This window comes from Scomber scombrus, chromosome 19, assembly GCF_963691925.1.
Source record: "Scomber scombrus chromosome 19, fScoSco1.1, whole genome shotgun sequence".
NCBI classification, from domain to species: domain Eukaryota; kingdom Metazoa; phylum Chordata; class Actinopteri; order Scombriformes; family Scombridae; genus Scomber; species Scomber scombrus.
The window spans coordinates 5077283-5101205 of record NC_084988.1 but is presented as its reverse complement, the minus strand read 5'-3'; the positions used below and the strand labels follow the sequence as shown (position 1 = coordinate 5101205).

The 23923-nt window shown below is 39.3% G+C and overlaps 2 protein-coding genes across 2 annotated transcripts; one reads left to right on the top strand and one right to left on the bottom strand.

The window, feature by feature from the left end:
* hhipl2 (HHIP-like 2) lies at positions 1–9969 on the bottom strand. Its single transcript, XM_062440826.1, has 9 exons — positions 9661–9969; positions 7661–8313; positions 5850–5993; positions 5224–5555; positions 4965–5091; positions 3919–4064; positions 3760–3841; positions 2269–2351; positions 1–953 (listed from the first exon to the last, which is right to left on the bottom strand). Exons 1-9 carry the CDS (start codon positions 9967–9969, stop codon positions 1–3), a joined length of 2829 nt encoding a protein of 942 aa, XP_062296810.1.
* Positions 9970–13767: 3798 nt separating this feature from the next.
* wdr32 (WD repeat domain 32) lies at positions 13768–20663 on the top strand. The gene is made up of 7 exons (XM_062440961.1): positions 13768–14406; positions 16703–16816; positions 17006–17203; positions 18646–18848; positions 19137–19217; positions 19327–19472; positions 19894–20663. Exons 1-7 carry the CDS (start codon positions 13916–13918, stop codon positions 20263–20265), a joined length of 1605 nt encoding a protein of 534 aa, XP_062296945.1. The 5' UTR covers positions 13768–13915; the 3' UTR covers positions 20266–20663.
* The last annotated feature ends 3260 nt before the right edge of the window (positions 20664–23923 follow it).

Below are 23923 nucleotides of genomic sequence, written 5' to 3'. Positions count from 1 at the left end.
TCAAAGTCCTTTGTCAGTGCCTCCTGGGTTGCTTTTTACCTGAGGTTGGTTTCTCATTGTTTTGCTGCTTTTCGTCCAGTCTGTAATGGTTTTATTCATGAAAGCATTATTGTCATTTGCAGGTTCTTTGGACATTATGCTGTCCTTCTCATGTTTGGTCTGCTTCCGTGCACCTTTCCTCCGATGAATCTTCTTCTTTGTGTGGTCCGTGTTGTCTTTCAGGTTCATGGGAGTTTCTAAAGCGTTAACTTTTAAACTAGCTATGCCCGTGTGATTGGAGTTCAGGTTTACTTGGTTGCTGTCAGGCTTTATCACACTTGTCTTCTTTCTTCTTCTTTCTTTTCCCCCTCCTCGTTTCTTGGATTTCCGTCTCAAAGTGTTGTCCTCCATTTGAGTGTCAGCCGTCTGCTCGTTCAGCACTTTGCTTTTCTTCCGTGGTTTTAACTTATTTTTCTTCCTCGCTTTCTTATCTAATGATTTCCACTTCAGTTTCAAAGCAGTGCTCGTCATCGTTGTGCTGTCTGCAGTCGTTGTGCTGTCTGCAGTCGTTGCGCTGGCTGCAGTCGTTGCGCTGGCTGCAGTCGTTGCGCTGGCTGCAGTCGTTGCGCTGTCTGCAGTCGTTGCGCTATCTGCAGTCGTTGCGCTGGCTGCAGTCGTTGCGCTGTCTGCAGTCGTTGCGCTATCTGCAGTCGTTGCGCTGGCTGCAGTCGTTGCGCTATCTGCAGTCGTTGCGCTGGCTGCAGTCGTTGCGCTATCTGCAGTCGTTGCGCTGTCTGCAGTCGTTGCGCTGTCTGCAGTCGTTGCGCTGGCTGCAGTCGTTGTGCTGTCTGCAGTCGTTGTGCTGTCTGCAGTCGTTGTTTTGACCTGGCTGCTCGTCACAGGTGGTTTGGTGGTGAGTTTGAATTTTCTTGGTGGTGGTCTCGTAGGTTTTTCATTTGTGTCCAGCACGGTCACTGAAACAGCACACATGTCAGTAAGTACCCATTTTCACATTTTGACTTATTCAACTCTGCAGCTACATACTGTGTGTTGCATTTTATGAGGCTGAAATAAAGTTTGGCTCTGAAAACAGGCCAAAATGTTTGAAATGTTTTCCCTCTTTGTCTCTTTCTATTTTAAATTTGTTTGACGTGAAAATGGAAGACTGCTTTTGTATATGATCTAATTTCAATAGTACAATTTGGCAGCATATGGACATGAAATGGAGAGGAAAATTGTTCTCCTCAGACCCAGAGTATTAAAGACTAAACAATAAAGTTAGCAATTTTTTTGGCTTGCCAGAAGGAGCCTTTCCTCCCAAGACAGACGCCATCTAGTGGCCATAGTGATTATAACCCAGAGAAGTGACGCAGTTCAGATGACGTACTAAGGTGACAAACCTTAGTGGACTTAGCAGAAGACGTCTCTTTACTTCCTGTTTCCAACTGTAAATTGGGACAGTGTTTGTAAAAACCTAATCATGATGTTGTGGTGTTTACCGTTGCCATGACGATAAAGGTTGCCTAACTTTAAGGAAGTAGTAACTTTAACTTCAGACCATGTTTTAAGTGATCATTTTAATCCAAACCATGATCTTTCCCAAATGCTAACCAAGTGTTTTTTTATGTGTAAACCTAACCAGACTTTAACCACAGTGTTGTTACTCCATAAAAACATCATTATTTTCACATAGATTTGATAAATGATGATGTCCTGTTGATTACTGCTGAAAAAGGCGCCTTATTAGAAACACTCCTGTTGGTCATTCTGGAGCAAATGGTTAAATGACAGTTTATGAAAGTGTGGCAGTTTAATTTGGAGAATTTGCTTCCCAGAAGGGTTTTTTCTTAAATGTTTTCTGCATAACATTTATATTAACCTCCAACATCAGTTTAATTGACTTGATAATATGTTGTTGTTAATATGTTTAGTGCACGCTGAGTGAACCAGAACCAAAACTGCATTGGTCTCAATTTTTTCTTTGTAATTGGTTCTTTGTTTTTGTTGCTTTATCGTTTTTGTACTCTGTCTTACATTAACCTTTATGAAAGGTGCCACATCAATAAAGTTTGGTTGATTGATTGATTTGTTCTCTAAAGGTTGGAAAACACCACAAACATATTTCAGTTTTAGGTACAATTTTGGTGCCTCCACTTTGTCAGACAAGTCCAATCAAAGAAAATATCCCTTCCAAAACAATTTTCATCAGGTGTGGTATGTGCACCATGATAATAAATTAAGATATAAGAATCAGTAATAAAAATGCAAAGGTAAAGTGGAGTGACTTACATTCCTTTGGCACAAAAGGAAACTTTTTCCCCCTCACTTTAACTGGCAGCAGCTTCTGCTTACATTTCCCCGGAGGAGCTCTCCTGCGGGAGGTAAAGAGGAAGATGAAAAGAGTTAGGTAGGTAATGTTATGCTAATAAAAGAAAAAAACATTTCCAAAGAAAGAACATGATACAGCTTAATGATGATATTATTTTATCTTAATGATTGATTGTTTGATATTTAAAACCAGTTAACCTACTTTCAACGGCAAGCACTGACTAACATTGCGGGAACTATTATCATTATATCATCTTCTGGTTAACCATGTTTGATCTTTGCCAGCCGTTTGTTGTGTAATTTCAAACACCCGGAGGTTTCACTGTACAAAATAAATATTATTTTATACATTCCTGAAACATTTTTTTTTTATTGACACGCACCAACTGTCTGACATCAGTTTTACATCAAGTTGGGCATTAAAACTTTTCACCAGCTGTGTTTGGGGAGAAAATAAGCTTTTACAACTTGTTGATAAGTAAGCTTTTTATATTGTCCTTATTGTCACTGAATCATGTTCAGAACGATGAACTGATCCTTCTTACAAGTAGTGTGTGTGTGTGTGTGTGTGTGTGTGTGTGTGTGTGTGTGTGTGTGTGTGTGTGTGTGTGTGTGTGTGTGTGTGTATGTGTGTATATGTGTGTATATGGGTGTGTGTGTATGCAAAGCCTGATATATCTTATTCTTCTGCGTTGTACAACTCTGTCTAAAACCTATGAAAAACACATCAATGAGCCACACCGCGGCTCTGGGTGAAATATTCCTTCACCAAAAATTACTAACTTCAATTATATTTTCAGCCTCAGGAAAGAAGTTTTTTGTATAGCAGATACCACAGAGCACGAGCACTTCTGTTCACTGAGCTTGTTGAGTTAAAATATTGCAACATATTAAGAATTTCTTTAGTGCAAAGTCAAAAGGTTGTGATATTTAGTTAATAAGGCTCTGTACACAGAAATTCAATTTCTCAGGAGACTGAAAACGTGAACGCTGTTATTAGTCTTTAAAACCGTTTCTAAACAAACCAAGAAATATGTCATCCAGTGCAGCGGTTTGGCTCATTGATGTGTTTTATAGTTTTTAGACAAAAACGAGGTCTACGGCACAGTGGAATAACATACATCAGACTTTGGATATACATACACATACATGCAAGAAGGAATTCATTGATGGTTTGGTTCTGCACATGAGATTTGCTGACAATATGTGACAAAAACAAAATATAGAAAATTGCCTTGACTTCCCTTTAAAATGAGATTGGCACCATTTCATGTTAAAAATGTGTCTGAGACTTCTGGTTTGAAAGACTACAGGATGCTCTATTTTATGTTGTTGGTAATGGAAGAGGGATACTTGGGTTTTTTTTTGGGGGGGGGGGGGGGCACGATGCTCTTAAAAGCCTTAAAACAAAGTTCCTGCTTAGTTTATGTTTAGCTGTGACTGATACTCCACCTGGATGGGTCCATGAATTTGAAAACGGTTCCAAAAGGTGACTCAGTACTTGGATACGCGGTAGCCAGAAAGTACAGTTCGCCTAAAACAACAGAAACATTACTCTCATTGGCACCGTGTTGGAATACATCGTCAACCTTTTGTGAAACTGATCGTTACCTGCTTCGTCTTCAGCGAATGAGATGATAAACTTGTGGTGATGATTGATGAGCCCAGGAAAAGAACACGTCTTTATTTCTCCCATACACACACTCCTCTCTTTCCAGTTTCCTGTTGTCTTATCTTCCTCCAAAGCCATGATTCGCCTGAAAGATTGATGAATCGCTTTTTACACCATAAATCGGCAAACATGCACCGACATGGGTTAATTGCATAGTGAGAATGTAAGAAGGAGTAAAAGCCTCTGAAACAGCACTTAGAGAGGCTAAAACAAGACAATTAGCCAAGATCTTATGGCGGGTAAACCCAACACATATTCAGTAACAGAGGAAACTCATGGCTGTATGAATGTATAGATGTATAGCTATTGCCAAGGAGGAACCTCTTTCACCTTAAATATTGAAGAAATAGGTCAACATTTTGTGAAATACATCCATTTGCTTTCTTACAGAGAGTTAGATGAGAAGATTGATACCATTAGCATGTCTACGCTAAATTTGCAACAGACTTATGCTTGGCCAGGAGCCACACAACTAGCGGAGACTCCAGGAAGTTTTCCTGTTGTGTTATCGTTTAAACAAACCAGATACAACTATTAATGAGGGTGGGTGGGCATGCAAGTACACGCAATGCCTTTATTTTCCCTTCACCAAATACACTAACCAAGCTTTGTTCAAGCCTTACATCATTTTCAAGTCATGGCTTCAGTCTATGCATACAAAACAGTCTAAATGTAGCAAACAAAGTTAATTCAAGTTTGAAAACAAGAGCCTAGAAACATCCTGAATCTGAAGCAAAAAAGCATATGAAAATATCAGTGCATCAATATAAACGATGCAAATAAAATTGTGAATCAAGCCAGTTTGTGGAATTGAATTCATTCACAATACAAAGGTTTTTTTTAATCATTTCAAAAATACACAACAGCCGAGCAAATAAGCCAAGAAAGCAGGTCTGTTTTTCCTTCATTCCTATAAAAAGCTGACAGAGATTTTCAAACAACAGTTGCAGTGAAGTTCTTGGCTCAGACCGATGCGTCGTCTTACCCACTCATAAAGTCGCCAAAAATGTACAAGCCGTTGAGATTGGGTGATTCACATCCTCTGTACACATATCCCCCTGTCACAGACTTCCCAACATGGTGGCTGTATGCAAATATAGGGAGGATGTCATCTGTCGTGGAGGAGAAAGAGGCACTGAATTTAACTAAGCACAATAAAAACAGCAAAATTAGGAAGAACAGATAGGTGGTGATTGGAAAGACACAGAAAACAGCTCTTTGGTTTTATTTTCAGGGATACTCACTCAAGGATGAGTTGTGGCACAGTTTCATATCATAGCACTCAAATCCCTCTTTGGCTCTCCATCCATAGTTTCCTCCCTTCACGATGATGTCAATCTCCTCGTAGCGGTTTTGACCAACATCACCGCAGAATATCCGACCTCTGCCGTAGCGACTGACCGGGTCTCCTCGATCCACAGAGCATCGCCACATGTTTCTGACGCCGTATGCAAACACCTCTGGTCGGGCGTCTGGGGCCCCAAGGAATGGATTATCAGGGGGGATCCTGTACTGCCTCCCATCGGAGTCACTTCCATCCACATCGATGCGGAGGACTTTTCCCAAGAGAGCACTCCTGTGAAGAAGAAAAAACTGGATTAAGCACCATTTGAAAGGCCTTCATTCAATAATCTGCAACTATTTTGACAATTGATGACTTATTTTTCAAGCAAAAAATTGTGAAAAAATGTTCCAGCATCTCATATATATCATATATTTTTGAGTTTTTAACTTTTGGTCAGACAAAATAAGACATTTGAGGGTCACCTGGAAGTGTTTTTCACAATTTTTTATGTTTTCCAGACCAAACAATCAACTGAAATTTACTCTGAGCCCTAAACATCTTTCTCTCACACCTGAAGCACCTTACTTGTTTTGTGCATTGCCGTACTTCCCAAACGGATCTCCTGCTTTCCCACCGTCTCCAGTGAAGATGTACAAATATCCATCCAGACCAAACAGCAGCTGGCCTCCATTGTGGTTTGCAGCAGGTTCCTCAATCTCTATAATGACCCTGATTATTTTTTTAAAAAGACGTAGTTCAGCGTAATCACACACAGTATCCATAATATTTCGCTTTTTCAGAAATAAAATCCATTTTACGTGATTCCACACCCACAAGGCATGTTTCAGCCTGACCCTTCATCACTGATGCATTAGCGCTTGTCACTCATTCTTTATCCAGCAATTATGTCTTATAGAAAGCCGGGATGAGTAAGCCGGCCTGGGGCTTTAAGGGGTCGGCTCGCCCACTTTTCATGCTATCATGCAAATACCATGTTTAGAAATAACCAACTCTGAAATTTCTGCTGCCACACCAATACGTTGGAGGCGAATAGTGAATTCTGCAGCACTGAAAAATTACATTTAAAATAATTCAACTGCAATGTGGCATTCCTAAAACAATGTTCGGGATACTCTGGAAAATCAGCAGGGCTCACTATGTAACTAATTTCCATCTAAAAAAAATAGTTATCCAGAGAAATGGAGGCATACTTTTTGGGAAAAGATGTCGCTGTAACTTAGATGAACTAAAGATTTCTGTATTGTGTGCATGGTTTTCCTTCCAGTCAGCAAAATTTAAATTAAAATCTGTTGACAATTGGTGGATTGTTTATTGATGTTGGCGGCAGCGTCAATTAAATCTAATCAATCCACACTGACACAATCATAATGAAGCAGGAGCCAACTACAGTGAGCAACTAGTTAGCTTAGCTTAGCACTGAGAATGGAAACGAGGTGAAACTGCTATATCGTGTTTGTTTATGTGTTAGATTTAGATTAGATTATTTTATTTCGAATGTGTAAAACAAGAAAAAAACAAAACAACATATATAAAAAAAGAAAGCACAATGGTCTCACTGAAAACAGTGAACTTACACCTAACAGAAAACGGAAAACATGATGCAATGCACTTTCAACCACATCCGAAATGGAGTGGGAAGAAGTCTGTGGTTCAGTAATTGAAGAGTAAAAATGACAAGTTGTGGTTTTGCAGTGGATTATGAACCAGCCTATTTCCTATTTCTTTGGAAGGAGCAACATGATTATTATGACTGTCTGTCATATTTTTTCCTCACTCTGTTATTTATATGTTTTCTACAGTGCAGTTGTGTTTTTAAGATTTAATACTTTTTTTTTTATTGATTTACACTTTAATTAATGTTTCTCTTCATAACTGTTTGTGTGTTGACTGTAATTGTCAGTGTCTGTAGCGCATCTGGCTCAACTCTTGTTTTTAATTTTGGTCCATAATAAATTGACTTGACTTTTACTGTCTGTTCTTGTGTTTGGTTTTTTTGCTGACACTGCAAACCAAATTCCCCCTGGAACAATAAAGTTAACCGATCAGTTGGGTGTAACGTCACATTTTGGTTCTGTTTTGCAACGTTTTTTGGTTGTTTTTTGAGGGGTTTACATAATTTTTCTTTGAGTCATTTTATGCCTGAGGTGAAAAGCTGATTGTAGCACATAAAGGAAAGAAAGAAGACATTTGTAATTGTGCTCAGGCCCCCAGAGCCAACCTTGAAGTAATATACTGTATTCTGTACATACAGTACATGTTAATACAGGCTTTGGTGCAATTGCACCCTGGGCGTGAATGTCAACATAGTCATTATATAGTGTTTGAAAGACAGTATATAAAGACATGTACATCATCAAAGCTAATTCCCTACATACCTCTCGGAGTAAGGATCAGCCATATTCATGTCGTAGGCAGACACCTTCATCTCACTGACTCTGATATTGTCCGGCCCACTGTTGACCTGGATGGAGTAGTAGATGAAGAAGCGTCCGTTGTCTTGGTACTTTGGGTGGAAGGCCATGCCCAGGAAGCCCCTCTCATCCCCTAGCCAAGGTGTGGTGAGCACCTCCCCGGTCAGGTCCAGGAAGGGCTGCTCCAGCCGGCTTCCATCGTGCAGGTAAACCCACACGAAGCCCACCTGCTCTGCGATGAACATCCTGTGCGTGTCGTCATTGCTGTGCAGCATCAACACAGGGTTCCTGAGATTGTTGGCCACTTCAGTCAGGCACAGCTGGAGACACCCTCTGGGGTCCTCCACCACCTGCCCCAAGTTGCCTGTGAGGTCGGGGGTCTTCAGCACATTGGGGTAGCAGTAGTCTTGGTCGGACAGGTCGACCATGTGGCAGAATGTTAACATGTCTCGCTCACAGGTGTTCTGCAGCAGCTGGTTCTCAGTTAAATATTTAACCACATGGCGACATTTACCGTGAAACTCAGAGCAGAAGCCAAAGCAAAGGCCAGGTAGCTCTCGGACAGGTGTGTACGGGTCCTCAGCATCAAAGAGGTGGGCGGCATACGGAGAGCACTCCTGGATGAGACAAACAGGAGACACTGTAGTGACTATCAAAGAGACTTTCAGGGCAGGGGTAAGGGTGAAAATTAAAGGGTCACTCTAAACAGGATCTTTAGTCATCGGACTCTGGCATTATTATTAAGCATGGTGTCCCATTATAGGACACTGGCATACTGGTGTTCAAATGAAGCACCTCCTGATCTCCCCTATGCATGCTACTGTTTTAGGAATATGTAAATCTATTGTCAAGGTGTTGGGCTCAAACACACCTTGCAGTCTATTGGTTGTTTGCAGTATTGGTGATGAAGTTATTTATGCATTTTTCTACGACCAATAAGTTTGTCACCTGCTGTTAATTAGTTATTGGAAAAAAATGTATTTGACCAGATCCAGTGCTATTTTTCTGTTAATAATTTGAGTTGATAGTGATTATCGGCATGTTTATAGGGAAGGTCACTCAACAGGCACAGCGCTTACACTAATGACGATGATTGGTTGAGAGAAATCGATCTAAAAAACATTGTAGGAGCAGTATTGTTAGATTTCAGTGCAGCCTTGATTTGATTGATCACTGAACGCACTTTACAGAGGGAGATAGTCCTTGTCCATCCTAGTCCCCCCGTCCCCAGCTTGGACGTATTTATTAGTATTTATTACTTTTCCTTTATAAAATTCATGTTTTTAACTGCAACTAATTAATTTTGTTGTTGTGTTAAATCTGTTGTGTGGTCTGTGTTGTTTTTTTTCTGTATTCCTGCTGCAAACTAAGTGCCCTTTTTAGACAAAGAATAAAATGAATCTGAATCTGAATCTAGTCATTATAAAGCATTTTATATTATAGCATCATTTAGAGTAAAAATAATGATAACTTTATTTGTATAACACCATTCATACAAGAAATACAGCTCAAAGTGCTTCACATGAAAAAAAGAACATAACATGTTTAAAATACTGAGCACAAGAAAGGTTATTTTATTCATCTTCAACTGTTTCAATAAAACAACTGTAACTGCTAATTCAAGTTTGTTTTAATCCTTTTTAAATCAAAGTTAATTGATGCCTAAACTTTGATCTGTTTGCAAATGTGAGACAAACGTTAATTTACATTCTTCCATTAGATAAAACTCAAATAAATCCAGAAGTTGGAGAGTTACGTGATACATTAGACAGACTTTTTTTGTTTCTTTAAGATGGTGAATCACAAACAATCTGAGGCTTTATATATTAGACCACATTTCTGCATAGTTTAAGAGTAATTATCTGTGCACTGAGCTATGTTTAATAACTGTGCTGTGCCACAAACTTTTATAACATAGCAGCAGCATCCAAAAACAACAACCACAGCAGGAAAAAAATATTTACCTGACACATGACTTCTTTCAACATATCTGCACAAAGCTCATAATCCGCTATGTCCAAATGATCAATAATGTCCCAGTATCTCTCTGCAATCTGGTTGTCGGTTTTCTGGTCGCAGCAGCCAAAAGTCTCGTACTGCTTACAAAACTCCAGATGCCACAGAGGTTTAAAAGGTGGCTCAAAGTCCAGGCATTGAGGATGAGCGGATACTGGCTGAACCGGGACGAGCAGCATCACTGATACAATCAGGATAAACTCAAGAAAGCTCGGGGTCATTGAGGATGAGCTCGGTCCCGCAGCATCCCGCGTCATTTTTGCCGTCTGTCCACAGAAACAATCCAACTGTTTGCTCTCCGTTATGTGTGCACGCGGACATATGTATTGCACGTACACAAGAGTGTGATTCCCCACAGCGAGCCCCTGCCTCATTTATACTCTGTGTCTCATCACCTGACTCCAACACAGGTAAATACACACCTTGTCGCGCAGCAAGCAAGAAAATTAACCTCTTTTGTTTTCCCGTCATTTGAAGTGGTTTCTTATCTGCGGCCATGTTGCGCACAATTAACTCAGAAATGCTCTGAAGCAATCTAACCATAACCACAACCCTCATCTTTACCTAACCTTGAAATAACCCTGAACTTTAAATCAAGTAATTAATGATTTATTTTCAGGGGACTTAATTTTTTCACAACATGAGAAATACCTGGCCTGGACCACACACACACACACACACACACACACACACACACACACACACACACACACACACACACACACACACACACACACACACGGAGAGAGAGAGAGAGAGAGAGAGAGAGAGAGAGAGAGAGAGAGAGAGAGAGAGAGAGAGAGAGAGAGAGAGAGAGAGAGATTCACACACAGTCACTTTTAGGGTATTTACATAGACTTATATTAATTTACTGGAGACATACCCTCATCCTAACTGTAACTATACCTACCTAAATCTAACCCTAACCTTAACCACTAACCCAAAACTCAAGTTTACCAATTGGGGATACAGCCTTTGTCCCCAATTGTCCAAACTGACCCCAAACAACCGGTGTTAAATCTGGTTTGTGTCCCTGAAAGTGGCTTAAGACACACTTCACACCTCACACCTCACACCAAACACACACACACACACACACACACACACCGAACCAGGCACAGTGTGGAGACATGCAAACATCAAATGGCGACCACAACACAAACTGTAATTTTGTCTCACATTCATGTTAAACTCCCTGCGGGCAGCTTGTTGTTTGTGCTGCAGATGCTCCATCCTACAGATACTGTCTCAGCATGTCAACTCTCATTTGAATATACGGCCTAAAGACGTCTGTCATCATTTTGTACTGGTGCCAGTAAAAAATCTTCATCAAACCTCTATGTTTATGTTGTAAACCACACATGTAATTTAGATCAACAGTGAGGGTGAGGTTTTGATTTTAATATTAAGTGTAATTTAGTCTTAAGTAAATAAGAAATGTGTAATCTTCATTTAGATTGCCCCTTCAGGTAAAAGTTGCTCTTCTCCACACACAGTAAAGGTATCATGAAAAACCTATAACCCAAACAACCCATTACTATTACAAACTTATATAACATGATAAACAAAAGAAAACAAAACATACAAAAAACCCAACAATAAATAAATTAAATAAAAAATACCCCACTCCCCTACCTCCCCCCACTCCCTATATGGTACATGATTTAAAATCATTTGGTTTATATGGTTAAAAAAAAAAGAAGCATTGACATATTTTAATAATTACTAACAATAAACTTTTATTTACTTTAACTTACAATTTTGTTTTTGTTTTGCGTTGTTACATTTTTTATGTATTGTTAAAAAAAAGGGAAAAGGCCTCTTAAGCATGTACATCATTTATAATTTGTTTATTTTCAATAAACATATCTATTTAAAAAACGTATATAAAACTCAAACAAGCAAACACTAAAATATAAATCCACATTTATTATTATTTCTTCTTTTAAACTGTAAAACTGTATTTCAATACCAATATTACTGTTGTAATCCCCCATTGTGGGACTAATAAAGGAATATCTTATCTGATCTTACACAACCTTGTTTACCTCCGTCCATCCTGCAAGGACAAGACAACAGAAATGTGTAAATAATAATAATAATACATTGTTGGCTGCATCACAGATAATAAAGAGGAGGAGTACAGAGACCTGCATCACAGATAATAAAGAGGAGTACAGAGACCTGCATCACAGATAATAAAGAGGAGGAGTACAGAGACCTGCATCCCAGATAATAAAGAGGAGGAGTACAGAGACCTGCATCACAGATAATAAGGAGGAGGAGTACAGAGACCTGCATCACAGATAATAAGGAGGAGGAGTACAGAGACCTGCATCACAGATAATAAAGAGGAGGACTACAGAAACCTGCATCACAGATATTAAAGAGGAGGAGTACAGAGACCTGCATCACAGATAATAAAGAGGAGGAGTACAGAAACCTAGTTAACAACTTTGTAGGATGGTGCGACAGGAACCACCTACAGCTCAACATCCTGAAAACCAAGGAGCTGATGGCGCAAAAAGTGCCCTCGACACCTGTTTCCATAAATGGGGAAGGATTGTTGGAGATTGTGGACACTTACAAATTCCTCGGGGTGCAACTGAAGAACACACCCCTGGGTTTTGTTGTTGTTATTATTGATTTGTTTTTGTTTTTTACATATATGGCCCTAATACGCCATGCATTTCATGTATACGGACAATACTGATAATTTAAATTGTATGCAATATTAATATATTATACATATATATTTATTTCACTTTAATCTGTGCAAAAAAAAATATTGTTCTTATTGTTTTTGTACTTATTATTTATTGTTCTTTATTATTTCTTATTGCTGCTATTATATTCTATGTTTCTGTCCACTGCTGCTGTAACAGTGCAAATGTCCCCATTGTGGGATTAATAAAGGAATATCTTATCTTATGCATGCAGGCAATATGACATGTGTCTTTTTTAGATTCTGCAATACATAAATAAATAAATAAATAAATAAATAAATAAATAAATAAATAAATAAATAAAAGCTCCATCCACAGAGATGATCCTGCAGCTTTTATCCACCAGGTGGAGACAAACTATTTCAAAGCACCTCAAAGCGGACGAGGAAGCGGAACTTCGTAGTTTCTTTTTTATTTTGCATTTGTTTACGGTGAGGAGGAAAACGTCAAGTAGCGGAGAATAAATACATTTAGCTTCCGTTTGAAAAACTTCATATTAAAACACCTACTAATTAAAATGTGCGTCGTAACCAGGGTTATTATAGTTTTTACATTTACATTAGTTTTTCTATTTTAATTTACTTTTTCAGTTTGCTTTTTTATTTTAAGTTTAGTTTTAGTTAGTTAAGTAGTTTCAGTTTAGTTTTTATCTAGTTTTAGTTTTTTAGGTATTAGTTTTTAGGTATTAGGAGGAAAGCCTTGATTAGTAGAAGCTGAAAAGGATGAAATAACAATAATAATAATAATAATAATAATAATAATAATAATAATAATAATAATAATAATAATAATAATAATAATAATAATAATAGCCTGTTATCTCAAGAAGTCAAACTGAACACAATACAGTAAAATGGAGAGGGGAAATTAAAATTAAAATTAAAACTAAGCTGATTTTATCTGCAATTCAGTTTAGTTTTAGTTAGTTTTGCATCTCTTCATTGTATTTTTTATTTAGTTTTACAAAACACTCTTTTTTTAAACTTCAGTTAACTAAATTATTTTCTCACTGCTACTTTTAATTTTAGTCTTAGTTTTAGTTAACTATAATAACCCTGGACCAATTTTAAAATTTAAAAACCAAATGAACAAAAAGCATGATATAAATGAATCATCAATTACTCCACCATGTAAACTTAATACAGCTTTGTTGTTTTTAATTTATTTATTTTATTTATTTACCATGCGCACTTTTTTTTCTTTACGCTTTTATTTTGAAAGGCTAACTCTGTAGTCTTCCGGTATCCGTCTAACTCTTTCTAGCTGCCAAGTCTGACAACAAAATATAATGTGGCCGCTTTCACCAATGCAGCTAAAATCTACCGCCATGGCACCTTAAGCTGCTGCAGGAACACTCTGGGTTTGTTGCTCGGTAGGTGTGACAGGAGCAAGTCCACGTTTCACCCCTTAAAACCCCCCCCTCCCCAAAAAAGAAACAACACAACCTGCTGTGTGAGGAGGCTGGAGAAGCTTTACAATGAGCTCCGAGCACCAGAGCGACAGCGAGGACGCCGACGAGTCTCAGCAAAGGCCTGACAACACTGCCTCCGACAAAGAGGGAGACCCGGACGACATCGACGACTCGGAGGAAGAGGAGGATGACATGGATCGGAGGGCTTCTCCTTCTGCACCGGGGAGCAGCAGGCAGGAGCAGCCGGAGCAAAGCGCACGGTCCCCGGTTGCAGAGGAGCGAGAGCCGGGCTGCATGCATGAGAGTGTCAGTGGTAGTGGAAGTGGTGGTGGAAGTAGTGGTGGAAGTAGTGGTAGTACTGGTGGCACAGATGTCATGAGTCTGTTCTCCTGGCTGCAGAACAGGACTATTAGACGTGGTGTGTTTGTGGACCCAGCCAGAGATAACTTCAGGAAAATGACCAGCTTGTATTGCTCAATGAATCCGGCTGCAGAGTCAGTCAACCTGAGCACCCAAACACACGGAGCTGTGTTCAACCTGGAGTACTCCCCGGATGGGTAAGGAACACATTTCACATTTTAAAGCCCCCCTTTCACTTTAAAACAGTCATGCTCACCAGGGTCTTCTTCACTGGCTTTGATAAATCACTAATATATGAATTTGTACTTATAAAAAGCTGGCAGGTGCTTTAACTGCACCCTTACAATTCAATTCAAAGGCTTTAATGACATGACCATGGGGTGCAGTATAACCAAAACATATTGTACAAAGTAGTGTAAATTAGGAAAAGTGCTGTTTTTAAGACACAAACAATACAACATTATATATTCATATATTATACACAGTAAGCCACATCTCGCTTGAAGTTCTTGACTGATTTGTGGTTACTTTGATGCAGTAAATCATCAACACAAATATTTCTAACAATGCAGATGAGCTATTTTAAGTTCTTGAATTCCCCAAAATAAAACCTGGGAAGTCTTGCACAAGCAAACTCATTAATTAAGTCCACTTGACTCAGTTTCAAGCCGTAGGTGACCAGGCACCAGGCAGCAGGTTGTAGGAAATTAATCCTGCAGCCAAACCAGGTCAAGCCTTGTCCTGATCTGGCTGGGTCAGATTCTGTTTGTGGGCTCAGCAGACACCAGGACTAAACAAAACCTGCTGCATGTCATTATGGGATTACATTGGTTTTGTAATAATTGAACCAAATCTTAACAGCGAAAAGAGACAACCTGATCAGTGACAGAAAAGTGGAGAATATTGTTATCAAAATATTTCTTATTCGCATTTAATTAACTTAAATTTTGTATTATTGGGAGATTTAATTGAGTTATTATGCATGTGTAGTGACGTACTGCAGGGTTTCATGGAGATATCTGGTCTCTATAGCGATTGGTTTCTCTTAAGATGAGCATTAAACACAATCATCTTTAACTATTTAAACATTTCTGCATCATCTGTGCAAAAAAGTTTTAATGTTTTAACTTTTTATTCTCATCTTGCACAATTGTCAGGTTCATAAAACCATTTCTGCACTAATTACAAATATGATATGTCTTAAAGTTTTCATTGTTCTTCTATCTATTCTACTTATGATTAAGGCTGTTTTATATTAGTCTGTTTGCATGTTTTTTGCAGAAGAAAAAGTACTAAACAAAGCCAATTCAATTCTGCTTAGGAGCGCAAATGAATACACATAAAAATACCCTTAAATGTTCATTATACACATTGAGGTCTTCTCTGGAAAAGATCATTTTGACTTGGATACTGTGCGACCTAAATGAGGAAATTAATCTTGTGGCACACTTGAATTAATCTTATTCTCATTATTACAACGGTCTTAATACTGCATCACAGTCAGGGATGTAGTGGAGTATAAATATACATTGAATTCAGTTTATTTCAATTAATTCCTTTGTCATAGAAATGTCGTAACAGTTTTAATTCACCCTGTGTGCAATAAATGCTCTGAATTCTAATACTTTATCATTTTAGCTGCAGGTAACAATTCAATTCCATTATTAATTAAGTGTGTTGTCTGTAAAATGTCAGAAAATAGTGAAAAATATCCTCAGGCGACGTCTTCAGATGTTTTATTGTGTCTGACTAACAGGCCAACCAGAACATATCCAGATAAGCATCATGTACGACACAGAAAAGCATTGAATCTTTAAAAAAAAAAAAAAAGTAAGACACTGAAACTAGATCAACAAATTGTTGCAGCTTCCTCTTGGTTCTTCACACAGTTTATAATTTTAATTACTTATCTTTACTCTTGCTCTTTTCCTTCCTTTTTACCATACATCTGGTATCTAACTATGAATTGCATGCCTGATATTCAAATGTCTTACTGTGTTTTTATTATATTGTGTTTTTATTATATTACTGTGTTTATATTATATTACTGTGTTTTTATTATATTACTGTGTTTATATTATATTACTGTGTTCTGGCTTGAAAGGAAATGTTTTTAAGCTGCTTTCCTCTTATGGGACGATAAAGATCTGATCTAATTTGAAATGAGAAAGTTTTCAGCATTTCAGCATGTTTTCCTGCTGCTCTGTTGGCTTTTCTCAGGTATTGTTTGATCTTCTGATGATCACTGATCACTGATCACTGATCAGATCCAATCTCGATCCAAACAGTTTAATGAATCTAAGAATTTCGTCCATGAATTCAAAACAAAATAAATCAGCTGATGTAACGTGACCAAAGAGATAAACTCTCTCTGACCTGTGCGTCGGCTCTGATCTTTGTGCGTCTGTTCTGATCTGTGTGCGTCTATTCTGATCTGTGCGTCTGCTCTGACCTGTGCGTCTGTTCTGACCTGTGTGCGTCTGCTCTGCTCAGGTCTGTGCTGACTGTGGCCTGCGAACAGACCGAGGTCCTGCTGTTTGATCCCATCTCGTCCAGACACATCAAAACCCTGACGGAGGCCCACGAGGACTGTGTCAACAACATAAGGTGCGTTTTTATAATGTTCAAATCATCCAGGAAGGGTTTAAAGTAACAGTGCAACATGCTGCTTCTTTTTAACACAGTTCAAGTTAACACAACTGTTTGTTAGAGTACATTAGATGAATGATGAGTGATCCAACTGCTCTCCAGATTCACGTCCATCGAGAATCTTAAATGAAATGTTGCACCCTGCAGGTTTCTGGACAATCGTTTGTTTGCCACGTGCTCAGACGACACCACAATTGCATTATGGGATCTCAGAAAGCTGAATTCAAAGGTTTGCTCGTTGCACGGCCACGCCAGCTGGGTGAAGAACATCGAGTACGACACCAACACGCGTCTACTCGTCACGTCTGGCTTTGACGGCAACGTCATCACATGGGACACTAACAGGTTGGTGTGTGTGTGTATGAGCATCATATATGTATATGTATTTGTGTCAATGTGTGTGTATGTAGAAGAAACGTTTTGATGAGTGAGGGATCGGACAAATTCTTTTAAAGAAAAGTTACAAAAATATATATTACACAGACTTTTTGATATCAGTATATCTTCTCCAGTCTGTCATCACAATGTGATATAAATAAAAAACTTGTAAATTGAGATAACTGACACTTCACTGACAATATTCTTCACTGAGATGACTAATTTAGTCATCTACATAATGCAGCCCATTACACTATGTTAGTTAGGTTGTAGTTCAGATGCACTTTTGTTTCATTGTGAGAATTTGTGATCACACTTTATAGCAGTGGTCACCAACCCTGCTCCTGGAGAGCTACTTCCCTGCATGCTTTAAGTAGCTCCTCACTCTTAACACACCTGATTCTAATAATAAAGTCATTGTTAAGCCCTTGACAAGCTTCAGCTGCTTGATAACGAGTTAATTATTAGAGTCAGGTGTGTTAGAGTGGGGCGATACCTAAAACATGCAGGGCAGTAGCTCTCCAGGAGGTTATACAGTGCATACATTTCACACATTAGGATACTATTCACAAAGTAGAAGAAAAAAAGCTCCAACATCTGTCCGTGTTCTGCTGTGCTCAGGTTTGACGGACTATACACTAAATATGGTGTAATTCCAGACACAGCCAATGAGTTGTTCACCTTGTTAGGGATTCAGTTTGTGCTGCAGCTGTTCGTTATTTTCATTCTTTTAAAAAATCCCTGATTAATTATATATCATCGGTGATGCTCTAAAATGTCAGAAACCATGTTTACATCCTTTTTAATTGCTTGATTTGTCTGACCAGCCGTCCTTAATTCAAACATATTCACTTTAATATCAATATTTAGTGAGATAAGTAAAAAATCCTCACAGAAGCTGGGACCAGTAAATATTTCTAACTTTTTTTAATATGTGAATTAATGTTTAATTAACTATTCTGTCATATAACTAATGAAGTTATCTTCTCTGCACTGATACCAGTAGAGTTGTGTTTGTGTCTTCAGAAATATTCCTGTGCCGGTGGTTACTTCACCAACAGCTGCACATATAATTCAAACAATACCATAACAGACTCCTGTCTCTTTCATGCCTCCTATTGCATAAATCCTGCAAATTTACAACACTTATAGAGATAAATGATGTGTTTTGGAGGCTGTAATTCAAAGAAGAAAGCGTGTTTTCATTCCTAAAAAGCTGATGATGGTTCTGATATTTCTGAAATATGTGACTCATCCAAACTGTTTCTTGTTTTGATCCAACTTTCTTGTTTTTGAACAACGCCTCTCCATATCGTGTTCCACCTTGGACAAACTGTCTCAACTGGATTATACAATTAAAGACATCAAACTCACTGTTAAATCTTCCATATTTTGTCTTTCCTCTGCAGATTTACAGAGGACGGCTGCCCGCACAAAAAGTTCTTCCACACCCGATACCTGATGCGGATGCGTCTGACACCCGACTGTTCCAAGATGCTCATATCCACTTCCTCAGGGTACCTGCTCATCCTCCACGACCTGGACCTCACCCAGTCCCTCGAGGTGGGCAGCTACCGCATGCTGCGAGCACGACGGACTCCCCTCAGCTCAGGTCTGATCACATTCTCGTGTTTTGCTTGCATTTATTTACAATTAGTTGAACAAGACTTGAGTATTTGTTTTGAGGCTTTTTTATCAGGCAGAATTACAACATATTTGCTGTCTACATTTTCATAAACACAAACCGTTACCTGGTTTTTACATTGATGTCAGTTTAAATTATATATTTAGATTTTTTAAAAACCATTTCACAAGGTTTTAAGGTTAAACTTTGGGCTCTTGATAACCTACAATGTGTATTTGTCGTTATTATTGACATATTGACTGTTTTTGACTTCAGATGGAGGCACATCAGCGTCCAGGTGGGCAGGAACTCCTCGCCAGGGAAACGACTCCAGCAAGATTCACCCACATAGAGAAGGTCAGAGACACTCATGGAGTGAAACCGAGACACTGACACCTGCTGACGTTCTCCTCTGAAGGAATAATGACGATAGAAAGTAACGTTCTCACACCCTTTGTTCTCACAGGCCTTTCTCCCAGGAACAGCCTGGAGGTTCTGACTCCAGAGATCCCAGGAGAGCGAGACCGAGGGAACTGCATCACCTCCCTGCAGCTCCATCCGAAAGGCTGGGCCACACTCATCCGCTGCTCCAGCAACATGGACGACCAGGAGGTCAGAGACAGTTAGCTGTAGATACACCTGTCATCTCAAAGAGTGGCTCTGAAATAAGACTGTTTTCATACATTAAGAATTACAGTACACGACCTCTGTTGTCATCAAAAGGAATGACATCATCATTGCTTCAGCTTATAGGAATAATGCACTGAAAATCTATCTTTTGAGTATCAAAAAAGTCAGTCTTGGCAGCGTAGTTTGTGAACATTAGCTATTTGTAATTAAACCTACAATCAGAACTATCTGATTACGGAATAAGCAAAACAAGAAAGTGACCAGCCTGCTCGCATATCTGATTGTTTTAGCTTCACTACAAAAAGCTGCTACTGTTTGGTTGGTTCCACTGTGAGTCTGGGACCAATATTTTTAATACTTTCAGGTGATACTGACCACCTGATCTTTCTCTCTCTCTCTCCAGTGGACGTGTGTGTACGAGTTCCAGGACGGAGCGCCCACCCGCCCGCTGGTCTCCCCCCGCTGCTCACTCCGCCTCACCCACTACATCGAGGAGGCCAACGTGGGGAGGGGCTACATCAAGGAGTTGTGTTTCAGCCCGGACGGACGGCTCATCTGCTCTCCGTACGGCTACGGCGTCCGCCTGCTGGCCTTCGACGAGCGCTGCGGCGAGCTGGTGGACTGCCTGCCCGTCCAGACCAGCTGCCTCAGGGAGATCCGCTCCATCTACTCGCACAGCGACGTCGTGCTCACCACCAAGTTCTCCCCAACGCACTGCCAGCTGGCCTCGGGCTGCCTCAGCGGACGAGTGGCTCTCTACCAGCCTAAGTTTTAGCATCCGGTGCCGTCAGAGAACGATTGCACTGCGGACCTGGGTATAGAAGTAGTTAAATCATCAGGGTTCCTGCACAAATCTGGAAATATATAGACGTATTTCATGTTTTCCCTGTTTGATAAGTTGCACAAAAGTTGCAAAAAGTCAGTAAAAATGTAGAAAAGTATTGCACTGCCCCTTTATACTGTTTATGCAACTACATATTTTCTAGGATTTTTGACTCTTCTCATTTAATATGCAGATATTTATTGTGGAAAGAGTCTCCTTAGTGTACTTTGGTATAAATTATATTAAAAATATTAAACAAAAATCTCAAAATCTTAACCTATTGGAACCCTGACTCTTCCAGCATTTGTTTTAAAGTGCTCAGTTGGCCAGGTGGGCGGAGTTTACTGCATCCAGACGTCTCACACAAGATATAAATCTCAGTATTAGAGCTTAAATTGACTTTAGTTGAATATTGTGATATTCTTGGTCTTCGTGCAGACAATCTGTATAGAAAAAGTCACCCATCTGGCACCCAAGAGGGATATAACACGAAATATTTTGAAGTACTTCTACACCCAGGTCCGCAGATGTGAAGCTGACTTGAGTTTGTTTGGGTGGGGGAGAAAAAAAAGATGTAAAGAAGGATAAGACTTCAGCTGTGGACCTTTTGATCGGGCTGCAGCCACAAATGGAAACTTCCAGCCTCTCTGACCCTGACTGTCTGAACTTAACAAGAAAAGTGCAAAAAAAAAAAGAAAAAAAAAAAGAAAAAGACTTTGAGGCAACGAAACAAAAAACGAGCAAACTAGACTCTCATCCAGACTGAGGACAAAGACGGAAGTCTGAACCTTGACGCTGTCGATCATTGAATGACTCTGCAGCTCGTCTGTGGATCTTTTTTCATACTAAAGATTAATTTTGATCTATAGCAGTAGAAAACTTTGAATCTTACACGTTGAGACTCAGCACATCCCTGATGTCGCTGTCTCGGGACAAAAAACACTAAGGATGCAAAGGACAGACGTTTCAATTCACGAATCCTAGCGAGACGAACAAGAAACAGGCGAGTCCTCCGCTGCTCCGCTCTGCTCATGCCTTCTCCACAGGTGCTGCTTCTCTGCTCATACAATCTGAACTTTGACCCCCTCTCCCCCCTCTCGCCCCCGACTTAAAGGACCTCATCATTAAACCTTTTACCACTTCGCTCATGGACGGTGACCTCTTCTCTCCTTACCTACCTGCTGTGTTTTTTTTTGTTTTTCATCTGCACCCTTTCTCTCTCCCTCTATCATGGTCTTTAACGTTTTTAGTGGTTTTATTGGTGTGTTCATTTCGGCACTGCTTGTAGCACGGTGTTTTGATTCATTTCATCACTTTTTGCCATTGTTGACGCCACTTTAAGGCTAATTACTTTGGAGACACTCCTCATTTTCCTCCACAGTCTGCATGTTTTTCTTCTTTTAATCTTTAAGCCTATGAATGGAAGTCCAGCTGCTGCCATTTAAAGGACAAGTTCACAATTTTTCCAAGTCAGGTGTCCATATGAGCAGAGAACGAGATTATTCCTCACTGTAATTATTCCTCATTTTCATACTGACTATTTAATAAGATGTGCTTTCAATGTTAGACATGGAGGACAAAATCCATAGCCCCCACTTTAAAGTTTAACCTTATATGAGGCTTCAGCTCCCTGAGTTGGTCAAATAAAGTGGATATCTCTCACAGTAAAAGTCTTTTTAGTTAACAATGTTCCTCTTTGTGTTTCCCTGTCCAACTGCAGTGGAAGTATAGTAACAAAAAGAGGGACTTTGGCACTAAAAAGGCTTTAACATTGAAAGATATCTACTTGATTTGACTCATTTGGACGGCTAAAGCTTCATATTAGCTTTATATAAACTTTAAATACTTTTACTTAATTTTTGCACTGGAGGACGACTTTGGATGTTGTCCCCCATCACTTACATTAAAGGTGCATTATGAAGGGATCTTCTAATGGTCAGGAGGAATGATTACAGCAATAAAAACATGTGTCAGTGTTAATTTGGGGACCTGACTCTTTATTTAGGACAGACTTGGAAACATTGTGAAACTATCCTTCTAACTAAACTCAGTCTGCCGTTGACATTTTCCAGGTCCACTTTCTGTACAAATCATTATTGCAAATGTTTCAGACTTTTGCCTCCTCTGATCAGTTGCTTATTGACTTTCTCTCATGCAAAATCCACCTTCCTTCAGGTGTGAAGGCGTGGACACACAAGGCAACTGTTTTGGCCAGCAGTTTTAGCCTCAGCGTAATTCGTTTAACCTTTTTACAGGATGAAATTGTTGCCAAGAAACTTTCAACTAGTTTTTTTTTAAAAAGAGTGTTTGATCCACATCAGTGTTTGATCTTTTTTCCATTTTCTCAACTAGTTTCTCAGTTTTACAACGTTGTCACCAGGAAGACCAACCAGGCTTTTTCAAATTCTTTGACTGTTTCAGCGCCACTGATGCTTTTGAGTTCGCAACCAGCATAGCACACGTCTAGATATTACACCTTAACATTAAACTGGTAACAGGCCTGTACTGACTGACTGAAGAATAGATAGTAACATGCTGTTATGTGAGCAACAGATAGACATAAACTACTATGCATACCAGCCTTTATGGAGATCCTCCTTTCATGTTGATGCGAGGATGATGCTCCGTGTTGAGCTGTCAGATGCCAAAATATGTTCTCATGTGCGGTGAGCTGAGAACTAAAAATGAACATCTGGTGTTACGGGGTAAAAAAAAATGGGGTCGATTTAACATGATGTGAGGTGATGTTTAAAAAATAAAAGAAGAAATTGTTTGAACACAGATGGAACTTAATTCTCAGCTCACATCACAGTCCTGGATGTAATGAGGAAAGCCGCTTTTAACACTTTGTACCTCAGTTTGAAGCTCAAAATGTGTGTTAAGTCTGTCACAATGGGGTTCAGTTCACTTTCAGTTCAGTCAGTTTCTTTTCTTCTGGGATAAAACTCTTTTCTCCCGTTACATGCATTTAAAAAAAACAGCCTCTAGTGGATGTGATTTCCTAAGTGAAATGTAGTTTCATTGTTTTTAAAGTGACTGAACTAAAAGTTGAAGGACCAACCATGCTGTATATTCCCTGCTGCTTTTATTTCACCTACTCACACGCTCTTCGGAGAGAAGTGTCTTATCTGCCATTTTCACTTCAGGTATAGCAACTAAAGAAACCGGGTTCATTTTTAACAAATTTGTTTTGTTTTTCTCTGTCCTGTTTTAACCTGTATTTTGTTGCGGATTAACTGAATGTTCTCAGTATGCACTGTCACCTCGAGTGAACACAGCTGGAGGAGGGGGTTCGCACTGTTGTTTCCGACATGGCTTTACACAGAAAGAAATCCCAACAATGATACTGAAAATGGTACTTATCATCACTGAAATAAAAGGTTAGCTTCTTTTGCACTGCTGACTGTTTTGTGTTTGAGTCAAGTATTTTAATTTTCTATTCTTCTTATTTTTATTTCCAGGATTTCTTATCCACCTATCAGCCACCAGATGGCAGTCAAACTTATTACCAGCAAAGAAGCTGCTTAATAGTCTGTCCCACCTTTCTCCACACTAGGCTCAGATTTAGACACAAGACATAGATGTATATAGATAACACAAATAAGGAAGA

Coding starts and splice junctions, on each gene's coding strand:
- hhipl2 (XM_062440826.1), bottom strand. CDS start 9,969: ATGACGCGGGATGCTGCGGGACCGAGCTCATCCTCAATGACCCCGAGC. Junction 5,556..5,849: donor TACGGCAATGCACAAAACAA/GTAAGGTGCTTC, acceptor TCTTCTTCACAG/GAGTGCTCTCTTGGGAAAAG. Junction 954..2,268: donor TCCTTTTGTGCCAAAGGAAT/GTAAGTCACTCC, acceptor GTGCTGTTTCAG/TGACCGTGCTGGACACAAAT.
- wdr32 (XM_062440961.1), top strand. CDS start 13,916: ATGAGCTCCGAGCACCAGAGCGACAGCGAGGACGCCGACGAGTCTCAG. Junction 16,817..17,005: donor GACTGTGTCAACAACATAAG/GTGCGTTTTTAT, acceptor TGCACCCTGCAG/GTTTCTGGACAATCGTTTGT. Junction 19,473..19,893: donor GCAACATGGACGACCAGGAG/GTCAGAGACAGT, acceptor CTCTCTCTCCAG/TGGACGTGTGTGTACGAGTT.